General features: G+C 43.0%; 1 protein-coding gene across 1 annotated transcript; it reads left to right on the top strand.

The window, feature by feature from the left end:
- LOC140070461 (mixed lineage kinase domain-like protein) lies at positions 1–22066 on the top strand. Its single transcript, XM_072117012.1, has 11 exons — positions 1–120; positions 1703–2156; positions 15956–16036; positions 16596–16755; positions 18349–18446; positions 19056–19191; positions 19303–19387; positions 19650–19798; positions 20230–20279; positions 20361–20486; positions 20967–22066. Exons 2-11 carry the CDS (start codon positions 1706–1708, stop codon positions 21011–21013), a joined length of 1383 nt encoding a protein of 460 aa, XP_071973113.1. The 5' UTR covers positions 1–120; positions 1703–1705; the 3' UTR covers positions 21014–22066.

Below are 22066 nucleotides of genomic sequence, written 5' to 3'. Positions count from 1 at the left end.
AATGAAAGTGAGAATAAGAGAGGAAGTATGGGCTGTGGGGGAGGGCGCTCCAGCTGAATATAAGAGCAGGCAGAAGTGAGGAAGGACAGACTGCAGGAATCTGGGAGTGCTGAAAAATCAGTAAGTATGCGATGTCTTATTCACTGAGTAACTTGCCACAGTACAGAGGGAAGAGATTCAATAGTTCTTGTATGCTGCTTGTATAGTGGATAGTGCAGCGAAGAAGCTCATAGTTCCCTCCATAGATTTATCCATTGATCAATTATCATAATATGGCATGACATCTGCTTTATGTTTATGGTATTATAAACAAATATTTATTCTCATTTTAGTATGGTTGATATGTATGGTAAGATCTAGATATTGGTCTGATATATGGTCTGATCTGATAAATTGTTGAATTTTGAGCAGCGTTTATATTTAGGAAATATTGATGTTCTTGTTTCTTGAAAAAGATACTATTGTTCAAAGAAAAATTACAATCTGTAAAAGCTTAAGGGTTTGTTACAATTGTATCAGTGTTGAGAATCTTCATTCCATAGAAAAAAATAAATATCTCTTCTATCCTGGTAGTTACATTGTCAGAGTTAGTATAATGTATTGGAGCTTAAAGTCCACGCTGTATATTTCACAGGGGATTTCCTAGAGTGTAAACAATTTGCCTCGTGGCTGGTGCACCCCTGGCTGGAGCCTCTTAGTAGATCCAGTAGACACCAGGCTTAATAAATGTCTTATCAAGAAAACAATTATAGGACTTACTAAAATCCACCTGTTAGGTTGTGAGGCCCTCATAAATATTAAATGCTCTTTGGGCCAGAGCCTCTTAGTAGATCCAGGTACCAGAGCATTGGCTGCGGGAGTTTTGTGGGGAATGTTGTTTAAACGCCAGCCCTACTAAATCCTCCCCATGTAAGTTACTTCTGAAATTCCCATGTGAAAAATCCACAGTTTAAGATAGCCTGCACACAAATGTTATTTTCTTCTGCCCACAAACCACAGTTCACTTGTGCCTTTTCAGTAGTCAGCGTGTCTTCAGTATTTTGAAATATTCCAGACCTATATGTCCTATATGTCTGCATGTGACCCATATGTCATCATAAAATAGAAGGCAGGCAAATTATGTCAGCTGCTTGTCTCATCCCCTTTGAATGATTGTGTTACCTAGAAACTAATCTGCAAATACGGACAGCACATGGATGACACCAGTATTGTGTCTGTATTTTTCAAGTTTCCTTAGACATCTATTGGAGGGCAGTGTGATAAACACGGCCAGAAGTAGGATATTATCAGAATTTTTTCAGGGGCACTAGGCTCAAACATGTGGATGAGGAAACCACAGGGCTATAACCCGAGCACACGGCCGTCTGCATGAGTCCTTATACAGACATGTTATTTAAAAATCACAGAATAAAACTGCATCAAAAAGCAGACAGCTTTGGCTGATAATTGTTACCTACAAATCTACAAGTCTAATGGGTTAAAAGATCTTTTGGGGAAGAAACGCACTGTAAGCTACACGGCACTGTAACATCAAATAGTTTGGACAAGTATAGGAGTTGCTTTGTCATGTACCATTGACCATATTTTCCCTTTTATTTCAATGTGATCCCATGAGATAACTGGGTAGGAAGTGATGAAGCTACCACATGCCATGCCATGCAGAGCAGAAATAGATAAACCTAACTGTTCCCTGTGCTTGTAGGAGATGGATGTGCTGGCTCAGGTCCTAGACATTGCACAAACCATCTATGGACTGTGTGACCAGGCCAGCTCCAATAAGCAGCAATGTCGTCGCCTGAGGAAGAGGATAGAACTGCTGTTGATGACTTCAGAGGCCTTAAGTAAGCAAAAGGATAAGTCTGAGCATCTTAAAGAGGTGATGAAAGAGCTGCGGGTGACCTTGGACAATGCGAGTTGTTGGGTCCGCAAGTATTCACATAGGGCTTGGTGGAGGCAAATACTTCAAGCCAACAGCATTAAGGAAGAATTTGAGCTGATCAATGACCGGCTTGGGGATGCAGCTGAACAGTTATCCCTACTGCTCGCGGTAGAACACAGAGCAAAGTTTTTCCATTTCTTTACTGAGAATACAAGAAAGCGTCAGAACCAGAAAGACATAGATGAAGACCTGAGAGAGTTAAAAAATTACCTCACCGGTGAGTTTACTGGCACTTAATGAGATATATGCATTCACTGGCATCATTCATGTATAATTCTCCATTTCTGTTCTCTAATAATTACCTGCAGTTTCATTGGGGGTATTTATCAATACTGGTGCATGGTCTGTGTTTTGGCGCATGCATTGTGCGGTAAATTACAATGGGATGTTAGATTGTGGCCCAAGCGGTTAATGAATTGGTGCAGGACCGAACTAAGTCTACATTCATGAAGGTAAAATAGACCCATGTGGACCAGGTTTTTGCAGCAAAGTGTGCACCAAAAATTGGGAAACTAGAAGTGCAGGAAAAGTGTTGGAATTTCCAATCTGTGGCCAAATTATGTGCCCAAAAAACAAAGGCATGAGTGTTGGAAAAGGATCAATATTGTGGCACCAACACTTCACAAATAATGAGAGGTATGGTAAAAAAAAAACACGGAAAAAGGGGAAGGAAGCTGGCACGGCTTCTTCAAGTACAATTGGAATAGGGTTCTGTATAAATTAAATTAACAAACCTCCGTACATACAAATCAGTAATCATTGTAAGCAAATAGAAGGGCTGTTGCCAAGGAGTGTTGATAATAGAATTAATGAGAATCTGTAGTATTTCTGCTGTCTGAACTCAATCTTAAGATGTATTTTTGTAAAAACAAATTAATGGAGTGTGAAAGGTTTGAAGTGATGGAATCCTGCAATGATGGGTCATCCAGGTGGGTTGTCAAGGCTCTTATGAATTTTAGGAAGGTAGTAAAATAAAGGGGTGTTTGGTTCAGGGTAGGTGAGATAGGCAAATTCACATCGGTGTTGAGGGCACTAAAACTAAACCAAAGTGATTGCCTTAATAACCAAAAGGGTAAGAATGAACCCAACCCATCCTCCAATACATTTAATTTGAACTTTATATCTACCTTTTCTAAACAGATTTCGTTAATCAAAATAATTTTCAATAAGCACATGATCCACACAATACGTGAATAGGACTATACAACCTTTAAAAAGGCATTTGAACAACCACAGGAACAATATACAGAAAGGATTTGCGTTACACAGTGTATCCAGACACGCTGCTGTACATACCTAACAATTGAAGCCTTCTCGATTATGCCTTTAGATCAGATATGGCACCAGTGATACAGTAGGCTAAGGCAGCGTGAGATGTTCTGAATCTTTAAATTAAAAACGCTAACCCCTGATGGTTTAAATGAGTCTATAGAACATCCCCAATAGTCATTTCAATTTATACACCAGCCCCTTTTTCTCTTCTTCTCTTTCTATTTTTTTCTTTTTATATTTAACTGACTTTTTAGTAATCACACATACTGTATATACTCGAGTATAAGCCGAGACCCCTAATTTTACAACCATAAACTGGGAAAACCTATTGACTCGAGTATAAACCGAGCGTGGGAAATGCATTAATCACAGACACCCCCCCCATAGTATATAGCCAGCCTGCCCCCAATAGTATACAGCCAGCCTGCCCCCTGTAGTATACAGCCAGCCCAGCCTGCCCCCAGTAGAATATAGCCAGCCTGCCCCCAGTAGTATATAGCCAGCCTACCCCCAGTAGTATAAAGCCAGCCCAGCCTGCCCACAGTAGTAGACAGCCAGCTCAGCCTGCCCACAGTAGTATACAGCCAGCTCAGCCTGCCCCCTGTAGAATACAGCCAGCCCAGCCTGCCCCCAGTAGTATAAAGTCAGCCCAGCCTGCCCCCAGTAGTATACAGCCAGCCCAGCCTGCCCCCAGTAGTATACAGCCAGCCCAGCCTGCCCCCAGTAGTATACAGCCAGCCCAGCCTGCCCCCAGTAGTATACAGCCAGCCCAGCCTGCCCCCAGTAGTATACAGCCAGCCCACCCTGCCCCCAGTAGTATACAGCCAGCCCAGCCTGCCCCCAGTAGTATACAGCCAGCCCAGCCTGCCCCCAGTAGTATACAGCCAGCCCAGCATTAAAAAAAAAACTATATACTCCGGCGGCCCTGATGCGCAACGCTGCTCCCCCGATGTCAGTGCGGCTCCTCTTCTGTCTTCGGTAACATCCTGCAGGGCGTGCTTCTTCTCTTTCTATTTTTTTCTTTTTATATTTAACTGACTTTTTAGTAATCACACATACTGTATATACTTGAGTATAAGCCGACCTGAGTATAAGCCGAGACCCCTAATTTTATGACCATAAACTGGGAAAACCTATTGACTCGAGTATAAGCACAGCGTGGGAAATGCATTAATCACAGACACCCCCCCCCCATAGTATATAGCCAGCCTGCCCCCAATAGTATACAGCCAGCCTGCCCCCTGTAGTATACAGCCAGCCCAGCCTGCCCCCAGTAGAATATAGCCAGCCTGCCCCCAGTAGTATATAGCCAGCCTACCCCCAGTAGTATACAGCCAGCCCAGCCTGCCCCCAGTAGTATACAGCCAGCCCAGCCTGCCCACAGTAGTATACAGCCAGCTCAGCCTGCCTTCAGTAGTATACAGCCAGCCCAGCCTGCCCCCAGTAGTATACAGCCAGCCCAGCCTGCCCCCAGTAGTATACAGCCAGCCCAGCATTAAAAAAAAACAACTATATACTCCGGCGGCCCTGATGCGCGCCTATGTTGTGCCGTGAAGAAACATGGCCGCGCCCTGCAGGATGTTACCGAAGACAGAAGAAGTCGGAAGACAGAAGAGGAACCGCGATGACATCAGGGGAGCAGTGCTGTGCATCGGGGCCGCCGGAGAGTGAGTATATAAGTTTTTTTTTTTTCTTAAGTGCTGGGCTGGCTTTATTGACTCATGTATAAGCCGAGTTGAGGATTTTCAGCACATTTTTTGTGCTGAAAAACTCGGCTTATACACAAGTATATCCCTCATTGATCAGTATATGTGTATTTTATGGGTTAGTCCCTCTTCATTTTATAATTATGGCAGTTTTAGTACATGTAAGACTTGCTTTATTTAATTTTATGTCATTTTTTTCAAACCCTAATGTCCGATTTCTGCTACTAATAATAATATTAGCATATCCCCTTTCATAGTAATAGCTCAGCTGTGAATTCACGGCAATCAGGGAATTAGGAAAGCTAGCATAGCTGTGCGCTCCCAGTTCTGTAGGTAACTGGGATGGTGTGAATTCACCTTTCGCTATGTTACTTCCAGTGACAAGCAATACCTAGCGGCGCCGTCTATAGTGACTCAGAATGCTGCACGTTGACGAAACTGCCATTATATGTAGGTACCGCAATTTTTGAGATCACTATATTATTCCAGCCAGCCACCATGGCCGTTTACCATTAACAGGTTTGCTACAATGAGGGCTGTTTGTTCCTATTATCTAATTTAATACTCTTAAGCTAAATATTTGGCATATTTATAATATTATCAAAGTCAATCTATATACGTTTACTCATAAGTATTTTATTTGAGCTGTGTTAATTCCAGTGGCGTAACTAGGAGAGGTTGGGCCCCATAGCAGATTTCTGCATGGGGCCCCCCTTCCCTTTATATATATATAAATATCACACTAAAATATATACACATATACAGCATATACAGACATACATACAGTGTATACACATCATACACACATACATATAGTATATATACGCACCATACATCATACACACACACATATACAGCATATACAGACACACATACAGTATATACACACCATACACACATACATATAGTATATGCACACCATACATCATATATACAAACACATATACAGCATATACAAACACACATACAGTATATACACACCATACATATAGTATATACACACCATACATCATATACACACACATATACAGCATATACAAACACACATACAGTATATACGCACCATACACACATACATATATAGTATATACACACCATACATCATATATACAAACACATATACAGCATATACAGATACACATACAGTATATACACACCATACACACATATAGTATATGCACACCATACATCATATACACACACATATACAGCATATACAGACACACATATAGTATATGCACACCATACATCATATATACAAACACATATACAGCATATACAGACACACATACAGTATATACACACCATACACACATACATATATAGTATATGCACACCATACATCATATACATGTTAGGGTAGGATTCAAGACATCCTCTTTTAATGTGCGTTGGCTGCGTGTTTCTAATCAATAAGCATGCGTGCACATCATAAGAAATTAATTCAGACACATTTGCTGATTTAAATCTCACTCATGCGATCATGGCCATGGCAAATCTGCACTGCTAGAACTTTATTTGGTTTCACAAAACTATATAGAAATTATGGAAGAAGCAGAAGGGGCGGAGAATTCCCAGCTCGTGTAGTCACTTGATTGGAGAACTTCCTTGCTGTTGCTTATTGACGTCAGGATTGAAGTCTTGTTGACATTCTTTAGCTTTAATTGTTTTCGTTATGATCACGAGGCCGGTGCCATCTTATAATGAAGTCTCTGTTACAATGATTTTAGGAAAATAGAACAAGTAGAAATGACAGGATTTGATCTATCAGCAGGTTCACCTTAACAGTCCCCCCTAAATCCTGGAATTTCTCTCAGCTACTCTTAGTCTAGAAGGACCTACAGATCTGCCCATATGTGCTTCGCTCTCCTCTTCACCAGTTGGATGACAGCAGACCCCTGTTGGGTGTGCCCCCATTTAGTGGACTTTCACATATGGGAATCAAATCTCTACTCTACCTCTCCCTACTCCAGGGGGCTGTTTGATATGTTTCAGGGGTGGTTGATCTTAGAGGGATATCTTCATTATGCAAATTTAGGTAACTTGAGTAAGGGGTCTTTGGCTTGTCTAACTACTGATACCCATGATACTAGGCGGACTTGATGAGGGGGACCACATAACACATAATAAGTGACAAGAGCAAAATCACAATCCCCAATATCACCCCCACTTACAGGAAACCCTTCCAATCCCCCAACTACAAAGTGAAGGATATAGCGTCCACTTCCGAGTTTCTCTTGGGTTCCCTGGACAGTCCTTCAATCTTTTCAAGAGCATGGGTAATCGATCCATAGGGGGCGATGTCATCTGGGATGTACATGCAACAAGCCACTCCCACCATCTTACAGACTCCTCCCTTCTCAGCAAGGGTCATGTCCAAAATCATGCGGTTCTGGGAAGCATCTCGGATATAATTCACAAATAAATGTTGATTACAATAAAAACAGTTAACCCAACAAACATCTTTGCTCATAGCTATCTGGGGAATAATGATCTGTCATGGGGAATACCTGTCCATATCTGATTGTGGGCCTTGTACTCATTTGGGACCCCCCTTGGTGCTCTCACTGTATCTATATAAACGTTGTCATCTAGGTGCTTCTCTCAGACCTCCAGAATCCTTTGGGATTCTCTGCCTTTTCTTTATGTGTCTGATCAACCTTATCCCTGGGGATCACGAGGAAGGAATACACAAATGTTATCACCTTACACTCACCTTCCCAGCCTCTAGGCCTGACCTGACTCTCCTATCCCCACAAATCCAGTACACATCAGACACTGCTAATACAGGGTTACCTGTGCTGTCAATGTTAAAGAAGGTCATTGTCTTGTTGCACCAACCGTAGGTAAAGTCTCCTACCCTGGGGGCATCCTGGTCAGCCCTATAGATACAGTGATAGTCATGGTTGGGGTGTCCCTGAGCATACAGTCAGTCAGAAGAGACCGGCTAGCAAGAAGAATAGGTTAATCTGCAATAGAAAGCATGGAAGCGTGCTGACTTCCCTCTAGCTTCACAGACGTGGCACTGGTCAGCATGCTTGGAAAGGACCGTCGTAGCGAGGCTCCAGACTCTCTCTTTGGTGTCTCTTTACCACCACGTAGTCTCCAGGCTTCAGGGTATGCGTCCTGAGGTCTGTCTGGATCTGAAAAAGGAATCAGAAACACTTTTGCAGACCTTTTCCAAGGCCTGGCTCAACTGTGGCATGTTCCACCTGGTTTCCTGCCATCAGTTATAGGGTCTGTGGGAAGTAGGGGCCTAGTCTGGGTGCACAGCCAAAAAGTACTTCAAAGGGGGACAATCCCATCTTTCTGTTGGGTGTGGTCCTAACTGAATGGTGGGCAGCAGGAAAGCACTCGCGCCATGGTTTCCCTGTTACTTCCATGGCCTTCCGGATCTCTAACTTAAGAGTGCCATTTAAAGTATCTCAAACGCACCACCAACTTGGGAAGGGCATGGGGTGTGCAGGGCCTGTTCTACACCCAGGAGGGACAAGGTTTCAGGTCTTTACCTGTCCAGTGAAGTTGGTTCTGCGACCGGACTCTATGGTCTCTGGAAGTCCAAACCTGCAAAAAAATCTCACTCACCACCTTCTTTACCTCAGCTCTGGCAGTAGCCTTGGTCATGGGAGAAGCTTGTGGCCACCCTGGAAAGAGATCAATGCACACAGGCACGTACGCCTACGTACCACTTTTTGGTAGCTGGATAAAATCCATCTGCAGTCTTTGGAAGGGATACAGCAGCTTGGGTGTCACCTTCTGTGGGGTCTTTACCACCTTACCCGGGTTGTGGCGGGCACAGACTATAAAGCCTTTCACTAGTCTAATGACAGGGGTAGTAACGCCCGGGGCAAACCACTGGTGGTTTATGTGCACTAGCATGGCCATTTTGGATGTGTGTGTGTGTGTGTCTGTGGCCTACTTGACTTACTGTCAGGTGCAGAGCTCTGGGCAGGCACACCCTCTCTCCCAGCATCCAGGTCCCATCGGCATCTGGGCTCCAGCTTTCCTCCACACTCCCTTCACTTCTGATGACTCTCGGGCCACCAGGGACTGGAACACCTGTGGATCAAACTTTTAGCTCAGAACTCAGCGCTGAGACTTCAGGACAGTCTCCAGGCTCCATCTGTGCAGCTGCCTTCGCCATCCCGTCAGCCACATACTTGCCCTTGGCTTGTGGAGTTACCAAATTGTGTGTGCTTTTACTTTTATTATCCCCACCTCTTGTGGAAGTAAGAGAGCATCCATGAGCTCTTTAACCAGCGTGCCATGCTTAAAGGGGGTCCCTGCAGAGGTGAGGAAATCTCTAGCCTTCCATATGGGTTCATAGTCGTGTTTAGACCCCAGAACTATACCTTGAGTATAGATGTTTGCCCTTTTACCTTCCACCAGCTGTAGCGCTTCCCTGAGTGCCATCACTTCACCTCCTGCGCTGACCTGTGTGGAGGGAGAGGTTCTGCTTGTACTACCTCATGTGCGCCACGGACCACTGTATATCCAGTGTAGAACCGTCTGTCTTCTCCTGCAGACCTGGAGCCATCTATGAGAAAAAAACTCAACATCTGGGTTACTCACCCTTCTCTCCCCCCTCTCTGAATCCTGGAAGACTGGCGATAGAATGAAGGATTCAGAGCTGTGCACCTTATCAGTGTGTCCTGGGGCATCAGGAGTGCACACTGGAGTCTGAGCCGTCTGGCCTTTGCTCAGATGCATGGGCTGTACTTGGGTGAGGACACTGTGCAAGGTATGTGGGGTTTGCACTGTAACTGAGTGACCTAGGATCTGGGATCAACTCACTGGCCTTGCTGAGCAGATTGCTGGCTGCAGCTACTGACACATGAGGGGCTCCCCTCACGACTGAGTCTAACCGGGCCTAATAATGGTCCACTTGGGAGGCCATCACGTTCCTGGGCTAGGACACCTGTGGCTTATATACTCAGTGCAAAATAAAATAAAAGGTCTGGTTCAGTGGCATGTGCCTAGGGCCGGGGCAGACAGGATTTGCCAGCTTAGGGCTATGGAATGCATCAATTGCCTCCTGACTAAGGGCAAATGGGGAAGAGGCAATTCAGTCAGGAAGGGGCAGCATTGGGCTGGAGGCAGCAGACCTTATCCTAGGCCTGCAGGAGCTGGCCAGTCCTAGAATCATGTAAAGAGGCTTAGGGCCTCAGGGCAGGGGCATATTCTGGATAGCCAGCTTTCTTTTCTCTGTCAGATATCTGCCTGTGGCTGAGAAGCAGTGGCCTAGGAGGACCACCTTCTCCTGGCAGTACTCTGGAGTTTGTCTCTGGAAACCTTGCAACCCTTCTGGAACAGAAAACACACATAAGGTCAATAAATGCATCCTGGCAAACAACAACAGTAGGTCCTCCGCATACTGAAAAGGAGAACATCCAGTAAGGGACTAGTCTGCCAGTCTACTCCCTGTAGGGCCGTGTAGTATCCAGTAAGGGACTAGTCTGCCAGTCTACTCCCTGTAGGGCCGTGGGGTATTGGCTGGGTGAGTTTTACCCCCCTTGTGGGAATCTGCAGCAGGTATACTGGAATACTGAACTGGTAAAGGCAAATAGGTCCTGGTAATCCTCATGTAGGGGCACAGAGAGGAAAACATTTGCCAAATCAATAACAGTGAATAATATGTCACTCTCAGGGCCTGCTGCCAGTTTGGGCTAGGGACCACTGGGCTTAAGTACACTCATTGGCAGCTTGGAGGTCATAGACCATCCTACATGTATCCAGCTGTTCTTTCTGGGTCTTTTCCAGAAAGAACGGGCTAAAATCATCATCGGACTAGCAGAGGAGAGTCACACATCAGTTTTACAATGAAAGGCACTAACTCTGTTTGGGGGGGCCGTTCAGAAGGGGGACTGTTCTCGCTGACATCCCTGTCCATTACCACCACCCCTTGTCCTGCCCTGTTGGGGGCGTCTCCGCCACTCACTATAGTAATGTCTCCTCCCCACCGTCGAAAACACGCCCACTTGGGTCGGTCGGTTGAGACTATTGGAAATGTTGTCAGTGTCACTTTGCCGTGGTCTGTGAAACTGGTCTCTGTTTCCCTCTGGATTTCAGTCACAATCTTATGAGTCCCTGTATACGCAAATCTGGTAGAGATGTCTCCAGTCCGTTAACACCTTTGGTAACAACCCATTACAAAACAGATGTACACTACACTGTCAGGTCATTCCCCATGTGTCCCAAAGCTGCAAACCGTTCCCATGGAACTCTTGCATTACCGTGTGCTTTTTCTCATCCAGACATATAGGATTCTCTTAACTATCTATAAACTTCTGGCCAGACTCCAACATCTCAACAAAATCCAGGTACACTTATGTTGTTTTTTTTTTGTTTTTTTTTTTAGTCATAAAAGGAATAAAAGTCAGTCCTAGTCTCTGTAATACAGTCGGGGGGCTTGTTCTTGCTTAGATTGTTCATGGGGGTACACGGGAGGACATCACATCATACTGTATCCCTGTTCCACAACCAAATACATTCCTTCAAGTCTTTTTTAGATTGTCAGGGAGAAGTCTAAATGCAGCGATCTGCCCCCTTCTGTAAACAACTTCAGCTTACTGTAGCGTCAAGGTCAGAACAGAACACAAAATGATAACACAGCTCAGACAGAGCCCTAGATTTTTGGAGAACTTCAGCGTCAAGGCCATGTACATGTCTTCACAAAACAAAACGCAGCTCCAACAGCCCCCACCCTTTTGTTAACCCCTTAAATGCCAGAAAGCAGGTACCAGAGACATTGTAACACTTTTTATAGTAATTTTTCTCTAATTGTCGGGATCAATAAATTTTAATAATACTCAAATAAACAACATCCCTCACTCCAAGACCCCTAGCAGACGCCCCAAGCATGGTCAGCTGTTATCCTACAAAGCCCCACAACCAGCCTTTATGGCTGCCAACAGCAATCAACTTTCAGGGACTTGAAGGGAATATAACTTAAAATGGCCACCACTGAAAAATAAACTGACTTAAGATGGCCGCCACTGAAGAATGGTAGGGCGTGTCATCTTCTCTAACCACCAGATACAGGGGTGGAGTCTGGATTACAGGGGCCATTTTTCACTCCAAGGAAAATATAATTAAATCTCTTTTTCTCAAATTCTTTCCACATCAAAAACTTTTAAATGTCCCTTATCACCTGTCTCTTTCTTAAACGGCACTCTGAAGGATCCCTGTCACTCTGTCCTGGTCCGTCAGTCAAAGTTAGAGGTTCTCAGAGTCTGTTTGCATGTTTACAAGTTGTACAATCATCAGATCCTCTAACACATCCCAAAACTCTCAAACCTTCATTATTACTTTTTATTTCACCGCAAACCTGTTCCATTAAATCAAAATGCACTTTTCCAACAGTCCTACTTAATTCATCCTACTTGACTCAGCAACCTTCTCTCTACTTACATCAAGCCAATCTTCTGTCTACCTCATTTTTCCCTTCCTTGCACTGAACTATCGCTAGCGCACCAGTGGTTCCCTCTGGGAGGACGTTCTTTCTATTCCGAAACCGCAGCATAATTTGTCCGAGACCCTTACCGTGCAGCTGCTCACGGCTTAAGGGCTGACCTTCAAGCTCCCCGATCACCAGTTATAGAGACTTAGCTCACTGCGTGTCAGTTACAGAGGTTTATCAGAAGGTCTGACCTTCAAGCTCCCCGATCACCAGTTATAGAGACTTAGCTCACTGCGTGTCGGTTAGAGGTTTATCAGAAGGTCCCTGCTTAACGATCTCCCTTTTTCTCCTAATTCCTGTCAAAATCCCCAGACACCCGTTCTTTACCCGTTCTCCTATTCTGGCGGCCTATGTTTGGCGGGCAAACATCCGTCCTTTTTCTCCTTATTCTGGCGGCCTATGTCTGTGTGCAGACATCCGTCCTTTTTCTCCTAATTCTAACGGCCCATATGTCTGATCTTCACTGCGGCTTCGCTACACTCCTCTCTATATGAACTTCGAACGTCCTCCCCCTCCCTTTCTGTTCTGGCTCAGCAAAGCGCATACACACAGCAGCCAAGGCACTTCTCATACAGAGCTATATAACAATTCAGACCCCGATGCAGGACACCAGGTGGCTATACATATTTACCCTCCAATCCCAGCTGTCTACAGCCACAGGTATCACCACTCCCCGAGTCACAGGCAAGTCACAGGTTAACATATGTTATCTGAAACTTACCGTGATCGTGGGCTGATCAGACCCAGTCGGGAAGTGGTGACCCCGAGGCTGCAAACGGTGCTGGAACGAGGGGGCGTCCTGGTCATCCTGATCGCGAAATCTCAGCAGTGCCTCCAATGTTAGGGTAGGATTCAAGACATCCTCTTTTAATGTGCGTTGGCTGCGTGTTTCTAATCAATAAGCATGCGTGCACATCATAAGAAATTAATTCAGACACATTTGCTGATTTAAATCTCACTCATGCGATCATGGCCATGGCAAATCTGCACTGCTAGAACTTTATTTGGTTTCACAAAACTATATAGAAATTATGGAAGAAGCAGAAGGGGCGGAGAATTCCCAGCTCGTGTAGTCTCTTGATTGGAGAACTTCCTTGCTGTTGCTTATTGACGTCAGGATTGAAGTCTTGTTGACATTCTTTAGCTTTAATTGTTTTCGTTATGATCACGAGGCCGGCGCCATCTTATAATGAAGTCTCTGTTACAATGATTTTAGGAAAATAGAACAAGTAGAAATGACAGGATTTGATCTATCAGCAGGTTCACCTTAACATACACACACATATACAGCAAATACAGACACACATATAGTATATGCACACCATACATCATATATACACACACATATACAGACATACATACAGTGTATACACATCATACACACATGCGTATAGTATATACACACATATATACAGCATATACAGACACACATACAGTATATACACACCATACATATAGTATATGCACACCATACATCATTAATACACACATATACAGCATATACAGACATACATACAGTATATACACATCATACACACATACATATAGTATATACACACCATACATCATATATACACACACCATACATCATATACAGACATAGAGTGTATACACATCATACACACATACATATAGTATATACACATCATACACACATACATATAGTATATACACACCATACATCATATACACACATATACAGCATATACAGACACACATATAGTATATACACACCATGCACACATACATATAGTATATACACACCATACATCATATACACACACATATACAGCATATACAGACATACATACAGTATATACACACCATACATCATATACACACACATATACAGCATATACAGACATACATACAGTATATACACATCATACACACATACATATAGTATATACACACCATACACACACACATATACAGCATATACAGACATACATACATTATATACACATCATACACACATACATATAGTATATACACAGCATACATCGTATACACACACATATACAGCATATACAGACACACATACAGTATATACACACACATACACACTCATACAGCATATACATAAACACACACATATAAATGTATATACTCACCAGAAGATGTATCCTCTCTGCAGCCTCCACACTGATCGGCCGATGATCGCGTCTCGGGATCTTCCTTCTCTTCGGGCCTAGTCTGTCTGCTCCCCAGTCCCCGGGATGGCGCCTTGCCAGCCTGTGCTGCACACTAGGTGTCTGTGGCTGCTGCCATTCCCCGGTGGCTCAGCATTGCTGTATCCAGACCAGACATCAGGGAGCAGTCCAGACCCTTCCCCGGGAACACAGTGCATATCCAGCGGGTCCTGTACCCTGGGGAGGAGCGGCGGCTGCAGAAACTCCAGTGCTGGCTGCCGGATCTGTGCCTCCTCTGCTGCTCCCCGCAGTAAAATGTATGAGGCCCGAAAGGGGAACATCACTGCCTCTGCCTGGGGCTACAGATGCCGCGGCGAACCTAAATACACTCCTTTCTCTTCTCTGTAGTGGATCCCTGAAGCAAAGTGGCGCCACAGTCGGCTCGGGAGCGCGGGCCCCCAGACCTCCCGGGCCCCGTAGCAGCTGCTACGGCTGTAGTTACGCCACTGGTTAATTCCATTATTTATACTCTCATACCTCTAGTCCAGTATAATGTTTTGTATATATTAAGAATGAATTTTACTGTACTACTGCTAAAAATGAACTCCAAACATGAACATTTATGTCGGCAAGTCAGACAGAAATGAGGCGCACACCCCTTAAACTGAGTGCACCAGGAAAAAATCTGGAGCACAAAGTTTATGCATTTCTGGCACGTGCAGCATGTGCCATATTCATGAAGACCGAGATCCGGTGTTAATGAATGTGTCGCCCGCTGCACATTTACGTAGTGCAGTTTGCCTCACTAATAATAAATGTGGCCCATTGTGTGTTATGGTAAACAGGGACTGCATTTGTCTTAAACGGTAAAAAGCTGGTTATATGCTGGTTCCGCATTACCTTCAAAAACCATACCATGAACAGTATTAGCCATGGATACAGTCAGATAGAATTTTAACATGGCTTTTATAACTATAATAGAGAGTTAAATGGATGTTTAATAATAATAATAATTCTTTATTTATATAGCGCACACAGATTACGCAGCGCTGCACAAGCATATCAAATCCCTGTCCCCATGGGGCTCACAATCTAACAGTATGTTTTGAAGTGTGGGAGGAAACCGGAGTACCCGGAGGAAACCCACGCAAACACGGAGAGAACATCCAAACTCTTTGCAGATGTTGACCTGGGTGGGATTCGAACCCAGGACCCCAGTGCTGCAAGGCAGAAGTGCTACTCACTCAGCCACCGTGCTATTCATAGGGGATCTGTTTGAAAACAGCCAGACACAGCATGGTCTATAGTTACATATCTTTGTTAGCCGCCCCATGCATCAGCCCTAACTGTAGTGCTGATATTTTGATTTTCACCAAGCTACAAGGGGTGGTAGGTTGATAAGGGAAGCCATTAGTCGCTAATATCCTTTTTATTTTGTTTGATGTAGAGAACATTTCTAGCAAGATGGATAATGTGGAGGATGGAATGAATAAAATCCTTGATGATATGGCTGAATTAAAAGTATTGTGTAAGTACTTTTTCTATAATGCACTCAACTCATAGTTTTTTTGGGCCATTATACTGTAGCTATAGCACTGGTCTCCAACTCCAAGGTTTTCCAACAGCTATAAAGTGCTCAATTTACACCAGCACATTCACCTGGTATACACAATTGTTGCTCCTTTATTTTGTGCAAATAATAAAAAGCTTTGTGGCTCACATTTCCTAATGGCCACACAAGGTGCCAAAGGTGTGGCCTACCCGTGCAGTCTATTAGACCACGCTTGACCAGGAGGAGGGGTCTAATGGTTTGCCGGACAGTGTATACTGCAATTCAATATTGTAGTCTATTATAGAAATTATAAAGCAAACTGTTAAGTGTAATTTTAAAAACATAAATTAAATAAAAAAATTAAAAATTGATATGGCTTTTAATAAGGAAAAACGATAAAACACAAAATATTGCTGGGTAAAAAGGTTTATAGCAGGTAGGTCACTAAGGAAAGAGAGCAGCTGTGCCAACTCTGTGGGTGCAGCATGTCACCTGGAGTTTATAATCCTAACAATACTTGACGTCTTGTCTATAGGTAAACGCTCATCCTGGCATATTACTGAAATTCGGGCCACAGATTTAAAGCGAGGATCACTATTGCTGGAGAAACCCAGTCACGACTTGTACCTTGGTGAATACCACAAAAGTCCAGTGGCCATTAAAGTCTTCAAGGGTCAACAGATCAAAAACCAAGAGTGAGTAAATTCCAAAAGATAGATAAGTAATAGGATGCTGTATAGGCTACAAATGGTACAGATTTGTGTGTCTTGCCAGTGGGACAGCTGCCTCTCTAGGCGCCAGGACCCTGGCGTAACTTGAAGCTGATGGGCCCTGCAACGTCTGTGTCAAGCCCCTGACTATCATGTATTGTTTATTGTACCAGTCTTCTCATATGCGAAAGTGACACCATATGGGCCCCCTAGTTCTCTTGGGCCCAGTTATGACCGCATCCTCTGCACAACCCCTACCCCCCCTTCCCCCCCGCCCCTGCTTCAGCATCATAGTAGTCACTGTAAAGTCACATATTATCTGCAAAGATCTTGAGCTGCTTTTAAGTATATAGAATTACCAGTTAGGGCATAACCTCTACACATTCAACCTTCCTTAGCAACCTTAAAGGGGTATTCCAGGAATCAGCATAATTCATATACAAATGAGTAAAATATAAGCTAATATGTAATTAGTTGTTATTTAAAATTTTGCTCCCCTTAGCAGAAAAACGCTGTGGACATACACTATAATGAAGAATTAAAATGCTACTGGCGCTTCAATCAGTCTGTTCATTTTCTCAGCCCGGAGCAGACACAGGACAGAAGATGGCCGCTGGTCACATGTCCACATCACATGTCCTGCACCTGCCTAGGCAGGTCATGTGATCATCACTATGTTTGACTACAGTGCATCCAGTATGGCCAGTGTTGTGGTGATGTGCAGTGATGGCAGTTACACATATAATTACTATGGTAATAGAGCAGGAAAGTCTGTTACATCATCACTGGGAGCAGAGCATAAGAGGGAGGAGAAGTTACTGAGAACTAAAGGATCATGGGACTTGAAATTTCCAGTGGCGGCCATCTTGGTTATAACTTCACCTATTATAGAGAGGCCATAAATTTTAGTGAATCAGAATATCAAACTATTTAAGCTCCATTTTGTAACTAATGACTGTGGGGCACATTTACTTACCCAGTCCCTGCGCAATCCCCGATCTGGACTGTCCGACGAGGATACACTCTGCCGCGATTCATGAAGATTGTGCAGAGTTAACCTTCGTGAAGAGCGCCGGAGTTCACTTTCTTCTTCCTGGTGCATGTAAGTGCATTGAATGCAACACAAATTTAAATGTTAAATCCCGCGCTTAGTCTGAATCCGTCTGATCGTCTGACAGGCCGGCCCCCGATTTGTATAGCGTGAAAGCCGGTGCGATTGTGACACAATCCAATCGCATGCGACACAATCCCTGGCGCGATCCCCGAAAAGTCTGGAAACCCAACTAAAATGCGGCCTCGGAACCCTTAGTAAATAAGCCCCATTGAGTTATATTCATTCATTCATCAGACATTCATATTCCCGGAATACCACTTTAAGCCTGGGAGCTAGAAGGACGGTTTCATGGCAGTCTGAGGTATAATCAGTTGTGCTAAGATCTGCCAGTGAGTGTGAAAAGCGCAACATTTCAACTTTTGTTTTTCATGTGGTGTGTAACAAGCACAATAAGAAAAAAAGCTATTTGTATATTTTACACTGTAACAATGTATCAAAAATGATTTAAACATTTCTTTTTCCAGTTTTATATTAAAAACCTTCAAGTCTGAGAGTGAAACTATGAAGAAATTTGAGTGTCTTAATATTTTACGACTTTATGGCATCTGTGTTGACAATTCTGGTAAGACCTGGTCCATATGTGATGCTGCACAGATGTATTATATTGTACTATATTTCAGCATATAATTGGTATTGTTAGCATAATAAAAAGTTATACAATCTTCCACTATACTTTCTGTATCAGTTCTGCACTGTTTTCTAGATCTTTGCTTGTTGTCGTTATATAGAAAGTGTCTATGTTTATATATATCACACAGGTCAGTATCATAGACAGTAATCAAACCTGTGTGTTATAATGAGCTGTGCACCTGTATCACATGGCCATGAAGAATTCTAATCATGCAGATTTCTATATGACAGCAGGCAGAGCTCTAGATTGCAAAATTGCATAACTTTTCATCATACAAAATATAACATATACGTGCTAAAACTGGACAACCTCTTTAGCCTAATGTTTTCTCCACTTCTATGAAATCTGGAAGCTACAATGTCCCACTACAGCATCATAGGGCGCCACGGTGGGACCAATTTGACATGCTTTGTGCAGCGCTGCATAATCTGTGTGCGCTATATAAAATAAAGAATTATTATTAATTATCATTACATTCCACGTTTTGGTAGCAGTAACCTTGGTTTCCTCTCAGTGTGTCTTATCTGCTTTTTAATCTAGACTCCATGCCCTGCTACTCCCTTGTAATGGAATATTGTCAGAAAGGAACTTTACGAGAACTTCTGGAAAAAGAGCCCGGCCTGTCATGGGAGCGCCGTGTCAGGATGGCTTTAGATGCAGCCAGAGCCGTCTACCGGTATGTGTTTTCGGTCTTTCTTTCTGAATAATATAACCTGGCGAGGGAGTATTCCGCAGATTCCCGGAAGATGTATGTGTAATATCTGGTGACCATTCTGTACTTTTGCAGGTTACATCAGACAGAGATGAAAGCCATTCTACATGGAAGTCTGAGCAGCTGTAAATTCCTGGTGGATGGGACATACTGCGTAAAGGTAACAGATGTAGACAGATGAACATAATATTCACATGTGACATTATCAGACATTACTATTTTATGACACTGTATTATTTGTCCAATTAGGCTCCTTTTGGCATTATATTGTATGCGACATTATATTATACGTGACAGACTATTCAACCACCCTATGACAAAGGACTTTGACTATAAGACTACGCCCAGCAGTATACATTATTGTAGAGTATATGTTGGGTTGTCATATATTCATGCTGTTTTGTTCTTTATGACATCTACAGCTTTCTGGATTTGAACTTTCAAAGACTGAGTCATCCCTTAAACGACCATCTAACGCAGAGAGGAGAAGGAGGAGCAGTGAGCTGGTATATATTGCTCCTGAGACCTTGCAGGATATCAATGCTTATGACAAACGGAGCGAGATTTACAGGTCAGTTGCTGCTGTCACTATTACTGCTGAGCAAACATATCAAAAGTACGGTATATAGATTGTGACTGCTCTTTAGCACTTGAGAAGTTGTAGCTTTAAAATACAAAAAAAAACTGATATGTTTGGACATTTGAAGATGGTGCAATAAAGAATAACTACTTTGTGGAAGAAAACTTCTCAAGGCTAAAATTTACTTTGAAAAAACAGTTTTGCAATAACTTCCTTTAAATTTTTTCTTCGTCCCTGTGACGTGGTGGTTTGTGCAATTTCTCCAGATGTCAGATTCGGCAGCAATTTTCTAGACCTTACATTTCTAGATATCTATATATGTAGCTGGAGGGATTGGTATCAAGGCAATTAATTACTAGATATGTGAAGGATTTTAGAAAGCATTGCTGGATTTTAAATTTGGTTTCTTTTTTTTTTTCCAGTCTGGGGGTGGTACTTCATGAGATTGCAACTGGAAAATTGCCATTTCATAGTAAGTTCCTACTGCCTGTTGGAATTTCAACAGTTTAGTACAAAGGCTAGCACTATATACTAGTTTGTTTTTCTCTTGTAGGCTCACCAGCCACTGAGGACATCCCGACAGTGAATGAAGAGCTTTTTGGTTCCTGCCCACCTGTGTTACATGGCATTATTACAAGCTGCATGCAAAGGAATCCAAGTGATCGCCCAACAACGGGAGGTAAATATGGATAATCAGGGTCAGCGCCAGCAGTGAACTTACCCGGACATGTGTCAGGGCCCAGATCTGCTGGGGAGAGCCCACATGAGGCTGTACATAAGGAATCCATGGAGTTCAGGGGGGCTGTATCTAATGAATCCATAAGGTGTGAGGGGGCATTATATAAAATAACCATAAGGAGGCTGTTTGGTATGATAAACTAGGGAATATTTTAGGGAACAGTAGACTGTTGTAATTTTTGAATTTTTAATGCCGCCATTTGAGTTTACTGCAAAGGGGCCCACTGAGACTCTGTCGCCCAGGGGCCTTCTGAAACCTGAGCAGACCCTTGGGATAACTCTTATAAAATCAGCAAACTCCCTGAAATACTCTCTGTTTCTTAGTTGCTGTCAGATGGCTATAGTGATGATTCTAGTAATGTCATTTTTTAGAGAATGTTTACTGTCTCCAGTACTAAATTCTTTTCTCCTAACTCTATAGTTATTGTAGATCTACTCATTGCTCACCTGAATCAATGTGAGTCCTGAATTCACCTCTTTGACATCAGAATGGGAATCTTTCACGTCTTTGAGAAGTTTTGGAGCCACAAATATTAAAGAACCATAAGGGACTGTACCAAGGAACAAATTCCGGTGCTACAATATTATGTCAGCGCTATCAAGGAGACAGTTTCGGCTGACATTCTTACCTTACTACAGGAAATGGGTAATGATAGATGTATTTCTGTTTGCAAGTTGATGACAACTCTCCCTATTATACAGGGTGTTTGGGCAGGAAATAATTAGGAAGAGATTAGGGAGAGACATTACCATGAATGTTTGTCCACAATCATAACCGCTCCTTTTCTGCTATTGCCTAGGGATAGATGCGGCAAATTTGCTATGAATCAAAAAACTTTTTCTAGTTTTGGGTGTCTCCGCTGCTAGCTGAGATTTAAACCTTTGAACTTAAAAGGGTTTTATTATAAGGAATGGTAATTCCTACTAACTAGCAGGCACCGGCAAATACATAATTGATCGATACCAGCATGTTCTTCCTAACAGTTCCTTTATTTTACATAAAGGGAACCTGTCACCAGGGACCTCATTTTCACTAAAGACAGGTTGCAGGTGCAAGGTAAGTTATAACACACACTTACATTGTAATGCAAATGATTAAAAAAGGCAGAAAGGCATATTTGCACTGAAGGTGTGATGGGCTTCTGTAACCTGTCTTTAGTGAAAATGGGGTCCCTGGTGACAGGAGATTATGTTAAAGGTAACCTATCTGTTATTGATTCTGTTTTTAAACATGGTGAAGCTTTTCCCACTGCTATTGTAATGACCAGCAGATGGAATATTTCTGAATTTCTCTGCTGCCCCCTTAAGAGCTTTCATCCCCTTTATCTATGTCCTCAGCTATCCCATGGTAATCCCATGCTGTCATTTGTTTGGCGATGATGATTGTATATGTATTGCATTTTTTTCTATTACCAAAAGCTTATGAACAGCTGATACAATAACCTATGATGCTATGAATAAATGAGTTCAACATCAAAACACTATCTCATTAGTCAACCAATAAACTGCATGTTTCTCTCA

This window comes from Engystomops pustulosus, chromosome 7 (assembly GCF_040894005.1).
Source record: "Engystomops pustulosus chromosome 7, aEngPut4.maternal, whole genome shotgun sequence".
In the NCBI taxonomy this organism is placed as follows: domain Eukaryota; kingdom Metazoa; phylum Chordata; class Amphibia; order Anura; family Leptodactylidae; genus Engystomops; species Engystomops pustulosus.
The sequence above is the reverse complement of the archived record's forward strand: the minus strand, read 5'-3'. Positions and strand labels throughout refer to the sequence as shown.